This window comes from Pelmatolapia mariae, linkage group LG10_11 (assembly GCF_036321145.2).
Source record: "Pelmatolapia mariae isolate MD_Pm_ZW linkage group LG10_11, Pm_UMD_F_2, whole genome shotgun sequence".
NCBI classification, from domain to species: Eukaryota; Metazoa; Chordata; class Actinopteri; order Cichliformes; family Cichlidae; genus Pelmatolapia; species Pelmatolapia mariae.
Window position 1 is genome coordinate 70,977,871 of NC_086236.1, and position 8,460 is coordinate 70,986,330.

The window sequence follows — 8,460 nt, forward strand, 5'->3', positions numbered from 1 at the left end:
ATGAAAATATACCATCCTGTCAAAAGATTGGAAGTCACACATGAGCAAAAATTAAAACACTTTTCCTGCACTCTTAACAAAGTGACCTGCAGTATGTCAACTTTACACAAATATCAGCTTCTTAGTTAAAAGGCAACAATTATACTTTAATGTTCTCTCATATGTATGCTGTTAGAAAGATCAAACTAAATTTCAAGTGATGAGATCAGCTCATATCAACCAAAAGCTCAAACTTTCAGTGAGAGCGGATATTCTTAGTATGGTCACCTCAGGCGTGCACTCTGACTTTGAGCACAGAAAATAAAGTTGTCTTAATCGGAGTGGAAAGCGAGCTAAAGGAGCTTGTTTCAGATGTGCACAAAGATCCAGTGTAATATAATTAAGGTTTTTTTTTTATAAAGGTTATAACAAAAAGCATCGGTAACAACAGTTTGGGACATGCAACCCTGGGACTTGAACACCCACAAAACAGACTAAGAGCAGATGACAAACCCTGGCAAGAAGTCCAGGGACGCACAAATGGCAAAGCTTAATAAGAGCTGAATGTGCCACTCATGTGGGAGAAAAAAAAAATGCCCTAAGATGCGCCAGGTGAACGGGAAATTCTTCTCAATGAGTCACTTTCCACTTTTCCAGACAGCGCCTACCTCAGAATAACTAGTGAGCCGCAGATCAATGTAGCACTCAATGGAAGGACAGCCAGCTCTTTTCAGGAGATATCTGAATAGATGGCCCGTTTAGACCTTCCAAGGATCTCACTGGAGATCTGTCCACCTCATTCTGTGCCCTTCTCCAACTCTCCAGTCCCTGCTAGGCTCCATATAAATGTTGCTCATTTTGCTCAGGAGGACACTTACTTAATGGGCTTTTAAAAAGATGTCTAGATACAAAAATTGAAGGATTTTATTTATGTGAGTGTTTTAGCCCTCTGTTTAATGCATTATAGTATCCTTCAGAAAGTGTAAAATGAACCAAATGGCCAAAATCAATAGAAAATATAAAAATAATGCCCTTTTTCTGGAGACTGCCTTGAGGCAAGTACAATAGAGAAGAATATGAAAAATAGAAAGGGAATGTCAAACAACCACAAGCTTTTTGTTACAAATAATAAGAAATATTTAAAGATTTAAAGGTGGGTTCTCTGCAGTATTAACGCACTTCTATCGTATGTAGATGAAACAATATGCAGAAATGTAAAAAACAAACTTTCACTATGAAAAATAACAGTAACAGAATACTCACAGCAATAACACCAGTAAACAACACAAGACACGGCCACATTGCTTTTAGCAAAATGAGCAACTTTAAACATTATTAAAGTCTTGATCAGTCGCAGCCATACAGATGTTTGTTGAGTTAACTTCGACACCTCCATTTCGAAGTTTCAATTTTAGCATTTTGGCACCCGCCATGTTGGGTTTTCAAAGCCAGAGGTTTACTTTAGGCACCAGTCACACCAGCATGGAAGCCAGTCAGTGACCAACTGGCTACCACCGGTCTCGAGGAAAAATGTGCATTCCTCGACGACTTGCGAGTGGTCGCTGGCGTTGATGCTTTTTAATGCTGAGCTCTAAGGGGACTGGCTTGCTTTTGACAACTTGAATAACTGCTGTTTCTGCCACTTGTGCATTGGATCCATTTTTCACCCCATGGTTCCTGCTGAGGCTATAATAGGTTTAGTTAGTCTGATGAGCACATAGTCAAGATATGATTACTGTGCTGAACACTCCCATTGAAGACAATACCAGCTGACCACTTCTTCTCTAAATAGCTCTTGCATAGTTTGGAGCTGTGCTTTGTGCCACTGTCCTGTTGGCTCAAACCAATTAACATCCATAAGATATTGCATGGTCTTGTACAATGAAGTGATTTATCCTGTACAAATCTCCCACTTTACCACCACCAACACCCCCCACAATATCACTGTGTCATTAGTGGGAGCATCTTTAAACATTAGAATCTGTCCATAACACCCTTCCCCATCATCATCTGTCCACTGCCTGTGTTTTTTGCCCATTTCTATCTGTTCTCTTTAGTCTTTAATCTCACATGTACCTTTCTCTGCCTAGAAGCCAATATCCTGGAGTTGGCCCTTCACTGTTGAGACTGATGTTTTGAGAGTAATGAAGCTGCCAGTTGAAGACCTATGAGGCATCTGTTTCTCAGAGACTGATGTGCTCTTGCTCAGCGGTGCACTGTGGCCTCTTACTTCTCTTTCTATTCTGTTTAGAGCCGGTTTGCCCTGCTCTCTGATGGGAGCAGTACACACTGTTTTATGAAATCTTCCATTTTTGGGGGCAATTTTCCGCATGGAATAGCCTTCATTTCTTAGACCAGGAATACTCTGACAAATTTCAAAAGAAAGTAATTTCTCATAAAACCCACAAAAAGCTACAGAGGCTCGACTAGCCAAACTGCTTCCTTAATCAGCACAGGACTTTTAGGCTGTGCTAACAAAACCGGATAATGTTTTCTTTCAGTGATCAATTAGTATTTTGATACGATGAAGTTGCATTAGCTAAACCCGTTGTATATCTAAATAGAAAATAAATATCTATGATCACTAGTTGGATTAATGACTGTCAGTTATGGCCTTTCTGATCAAACATTTGAGTGGTTATGTGCCTATGAAACAATGCCACTGAATGATAATCAAATATCTTAACCCCTTAATGCCTAGTGTACCATATTTGATGAGTTTTAGTGAGTTTTGAATTCTAAATCATCAGTGTGATCTTTTTTTTCCAACACATTTTAGGCAATAAAAAAGCAATACTTACAAAGAATAAAAACACTGAAAATATCATGTTTTCAAAATAAAATATTTTTCACTGAGGTAAAAGATTATTTTTGATTAATGCAATTACTAAAAACATTCAGCAATGATTACGTAGCTGCAAATTATTCAGAAGAGTTCAGCTGTTGAAATTTCAATCCAATCCGCTAAAAAAAAAGTGAGACTCGGAAAAAAAGATTCACAAATACAACATTTACCTAAAATGGGAAACGATATTTTGAGAAAAGCTTCGTGCTAACTAACAAACCATTTTCCTCCAACAAAACCCGTGACATGAGCTGAAAGGTCTGTGTGAGGACGTATAGAACAACCCACACAGATTCCTGAAGGTGAGATCCTACATATGATTCAAAAGCTGATGAATGCTGTTGTGCTGTTTGCTTGAAGGGGACCTATAATGCTTTTCTTTACTTTCTGTCATGCATACACTGTCCTTGTGATGGATGCTCACACTGACGACAGCCAAAGTTTAAGCTAAGAGGACAAAATATCTACAAGCAATCCCTGAGAGCAAGGATATCGGATATCACTGCTCTAAACATCAAACAACATTTACATTTTTGTTTAATTAACTTTACTGCTGAAATGACATTAGCTGTGACATAGACCAGCGGTCCCCAACCCCCGGGCCATGGACTGGTACCGGTCCGTGAGTCGTTTGGTACCGGGCTGCGAGAGTTAAGGCTTGGGTGTGAAATTTATGGTTTTCAGGGTTTTTGTTGTTAACTCGGTTTCCCTGAGTCTTTTCCCATGTTGTAGTTGTGCGTCTTATTTTGAAAAAGATTTATGCGTTACCATAGCAACCAGAGATCATTAAGGGGCAGAGAGGAGGATGTTACTCTCAACGTTGTTGGCGCATTTCAGGAGGACGCTGCTAATAAAGTTACACAATTACAGTGTGAATTCTCATTTATTATTATATTTAAAAAATACCACAGTTTTTGTTTTGGTCATATCATTTTATTTTGTTGTATTTATCTGCAACACCTAAAGGCTGGTCTGTGAAAATATTGTCTGACTTTAAACCGGTCCGTGGCGCAAAAAAGGGGACTGCTACCATAGACTGTATATAAAAGATGGATGTAGGCACAGTGGTTTCTGGACTCCACAGTTTGGTTTCTGCTCCACTCCAGTTTTCTTAATAAAGGTTTGATGTTGGATTTATTTGTTGGGGTGGGATTAGCTTCTCTGTTGGAAAAATTAAAGTGCCTTAAATGTGCATTTTATCTGAAATGGCAATAAAACTTTGGTCCAATAAAAGTCTGACTTCACACCTGTAAACACTTTCCTGATAAGTTTTTGGGCCCAGTCACTCATTTCCAGTCACTCTAAATAAAACATAGAAGTCTACTTAGTAAATCTTGGTGATACTATGTTTCAAAATGAAGGACTATAAGAGGAAATGCTCATCTCCAGGCTTCAAAATGGGACGTCAGAAACCAATAGGTGACGTCACAGTAACTACAGTCACCTTTTGATATGGCAAACCCTGGACAGCTCACCAGCCTTTCCTAACTGTCAAATCCACAGAAAAAGTCAATCTAGAATCACCAGCTAACCTAACATGCATCGATGGATTGTGGGAAGAAACAGGAGAACCCGAAAAGACCAAAAGATGAACATGCAAACACCAAATAGAAAGGTCAGCTCTCGATAATTTATGGTTATGCTACTGCTTATGATTCAGAGATTTGAAAAATGTGTCATTTTGCAGCAAAAGTGGAGGTTATGCAATCGAAAAATGAATAAGAACGAAAGAAAGAGAAGACTGGACCTATGCCATAAACATACCTGTGCTAATTTCTAATTAATGATGGTCACTTTCAGCGTGTGCCATTGTTTCAACTTCCCAGTTCCCAGTTTGTCAGCTGCAACACACAAACCTTTTTATTCATGTCTGATTGACCCACACAGCAATAATATGATTACAGGGCAGGTGGGCCCAGGATCACCCATCGCCCTTACTTATTGGATTGAGCCAAGTGGGTTGTATATCATCTATTGTTCCCGGGTGGGGGCACTGACTGGCAATTCACAAAATTGAATTTATAACTCAGCTTATGATGAATTTCAGCCTCTGTTCCACAGTTAATGGCCCCTTGTTTGTTCCACATATCGGCTGTATTCCCTTGCACCGCCAATACAGCGAAGTGTTGTTGTTTGCTGGCATGTAGAGCACCATGGTAAACAGAAGCCCGCTCGCTTATTGATTTCAGAGAGAATGTCAAGCCTCAACCTGAGCCCTACCAAGCATGTTTAGCTGCAGATACGAGGAAACACCTGGTGTGAGAGAGGGGCTATAGTACAGGGGAAAAAAGAAGGGGAGTATAGGTGAATAGAAGTAGAAAGTGGCAGTGGATTGACTTTCTCCAACGAAATAGCGTTTCAGAAATTTAGTTCCTTAACAAGTGCTAATTGCTCAGATCCGGGAACGGGAACAAAGAGAGAACAGCGTGGCGGTGCGGAGAGTGACATTTAGTTTTCCATGTTGGAGCTGATGGCGGGTTGCATAATAATACAGCAGCTTTCTTTGAATCACAGGTGGTCAGTTTTCTACTTCTTTTTCAGAGCAAAGTTTTAAAAAGCCAATTTTAAATAACAGTCATCTGCTGCAGACATGCTGTCGCAGACTGAGAAATCTCAGTTCATCTCAGCTATTCATGAGTTTTGTTCAAGCACATTCCCCAGGGCCTGCCTGTCAATCAGCTGGGTGATGATTTTTTTTAAAGCGCGATGTCTGATTGAGAAGAACTAACTAACCAAAAAAATAAATAAAAAATCAACAGATCAGCCATCTTCCATTTCATATTTTACCAACATACTGAAGCCCACTAAAGGAAGACGTACTCGGTCAGGCCAACCTTAGCGGTACAGGCAGGTCAGACAATCATTCAAGAATGGAATTTATATTAGAGCCACAAAAATTAAGAAATACGTTCTACACATGGTTTGGATAGTCTAGTATGTGTTTTTAACTATGACACATCAAGTAAATATTTTTTCCATCTAAACTCTATAATGCACCTGTACAACTTCTTTTTCCTTCCCCTAAATATAACTAACAAGAAATCACATAGTTTATGTGATGCGATAAATTTGTATTATTCTGAAAACTTTGCACTCAAACCTGACATCCATATCATCGGCAAAAAGAGGTCAAACTTTGAAACTGCCAAAAGTAGAGCGAGGAGATCCACTGAAGATCTTGAGGGCGCGCTTGAACACAGACTGGCTGTAAGACATCAGTTTCCATCACTCTGTGGCAGTTACTGTCAGCTCCAGATCCAATATTGATTGCCAATAGCCAAAGTGTCTAAATTACTGACATTCTAATGCATCTCAGATAGCAGGAGCTTTATTTTACATCAAGAGGAACCTAAATTTGGCTAGCAATGACATCATTCTCTGGAGATGAGAAATTATGGAAGATGTTTTGAGGCTTCACCAGACATCACCAGCGTTGTGACAGCCCACTTTACCACAGTACAAGCTGTATCTGACTTTTTAATATGAAAATAATGAAAAACTAAAGTATATGTGCATTTGAACTTCAGAAACTTATAACGCATTAGCATTAAAAGAAGAATAAAGTCAATGTGTCTTACTGAACTTTGTCTATGGGCTACTTCTGCTTCCATCTCACGCATATACACAACCTTAGCTATGACTGTAGAGCTAAACACCCAGAGCAGATATATATGCTCTCTTAAACTGAAAAAAGCCCACAAATTATTTACAAATATTGCCCTAATGTGAGAATTAACATCAGATGTGAAGGCTTTGGAAAAGTGCCCCATTAAAAACAAAACTCTGGCACTGAAACAAATTTTAGTGACAACGTAAGGTGAACACAAACTGAGAAAATCAAGCTTGGCTGACAACCAACATCAAGGCATGTGAGCACATCTGACACACTCAGAGGAACATGCAGAGCAGGTGCACATCATACTCACATCTCTGTCACGTTCTCGCTCTCTTGCAAAGCAAGCGGCGGGATGCTGGTTATGCCATTGGGTTCCAGGCACTGCAGCATGGCAAAAGAGCACCGGCAAGCCGATGGGCATCCGCCCAGGGTGGGAGTCGGTGCCGGGCTCAGCAGGATGAGCACCAGGGGCAGCAGAAGTGCCAGGGCCCGAGGTGCCATAGCCATCTCAAAAAAGGATTTCCTCAGCTCCACCAGTAGCCTTGGCAGTTGTAGTTAGAGTCAGTGTGATTCAGCTAATGCAGAGTGAATAAGAGTGTTGAAGAGCTTTCACACAATCCTCCTCTTGACTCTGGAAGGGTTGAGATCCCAGCTGGTCAGGGTCTGGTACTGAGCCACAGCTGTACTGAGCAGCAGGAGGGGCAGGCAGGCAAAGCAAGCAAAGGGGCCCTTGGGACATGGTAGTAGTGGGCTGCAGCCTCTTTTTCTCTCCTCCACGATGAAGGGAGGAGCAATATACCACGGGCCAGAGTCACCAGACACCTCGGAAAAGGGGGAGAGGGAGGGGTGGAGGTGAAGGGTGTGTGTTGATGATAATGAGCAGAGGAGATGGGGATATGTTCGGTGGTGAACTCATCTCCTACTCCTCCTCCCCCCACTCCCGGGTGAGAAGTCTGCTGTCCCGCCAGCAAAGCCAAGAAGTCAGGGCTCTTGGGTGCTTGGATGTATACAGCGGCGGTCTCACGCTCTCCCCACTGCAGCAACATCCGGCTGCAGTGATGGATCTCTATGCCCTGGGAGTGACAGGACTGTGGGAGTGACTGTGTCCCAATTGTTGGAAGGTTCAAGACTGCTGACACTTAGGAGGTCAGTGATGACTAAGTAGCTGTGGAGGCGCGTGTTCTATTTACAGTAAGCTGTTTTTCCAAAAACTCCCAACAGGATTCAATAATAGGAAGTAAAAGCAGAGGACTGTAGGTCTTTAGAGTTTGTTTTTCCATCAATGGGTCATTTAAAGTGTTGTTAGCCCCACGAGGTTACACATCATTAGCTCACAGTCATTTTAAAAAAGTGACTTCTAGTTCATGTTGACAAATGAGTATCAACTTGATTTATATGGAGTCCATCTAAACTAGTAGCAACTGAACATTCTGCCAAATGTTATAGTACAGCCTTTATTAAGACATAACATCTGTTTAATCAGATGTTTCAAAAACTCTTACTCACTATAGACTTGAGTGTCCTTTTTCCCACAAATTGCATACAACCCAATAAAAAAATCAAATAAAATTCTACTCTCTATGAGTGGGATGATTGTGTCGCATACAAGGCAGGAAATAAAATGGACTGCGCTGCCAAAGAAGCTGAAATAGAACATTAAGTAAAATAAAAGAATCCAATTAGAATTAAAGGAAGCTTATTATACAACAAAATAAGAAGCAGCCCTTATTAAACTAAAATCAGCTGCACCCACACTATGTAATCTGACAACCAAGAAGGTGGGGATGGATATTCACAAAAACAACTTTTTCAATTTGCCAACAAACTAAAATTCCTTTTGGCATGACTAGCAATGAATGCTCCAGCTTCATCTCATTAACAGCTATACTGAGAATAAACAAAGACAAGCCAATAATTCCTGAATTAATGAAAGCTTTAAAATATTCTATACACTACATTGTATAGCTCAGAGATCGATACGGGTGTAGGTGGGTTTCTGGATCATTCGTGTATCCCACAG

The 8,460-nt window shown here is 40.6% G+C and overlaps 1 protein-coding gene across 1 annotated transcript in view; it reads right to left on the minus strand.

Moving 5' to 3' along the window:
• The window catches only part of ntrk1 (neurotrophic tyrosine kinase, receptor, type 1), a 44,947-nt gene extending 38,000 nt beyond the window's left edge, over positions 1-6,947 (minus strand). Inside the window, exon 1 of the mRNA XM_063485044.1 lies at positions 6,751-6,947. Coding sequence (XP_063341114.1) covers positions 6,751-6,947 — 197 coding nt within the window. The remainder of the gene's footprint in view (positions 1-6,750) is intronic.
• Between the last annotated feature and the right edge of the window lie 1,513 nt (positions 6,948-8,460).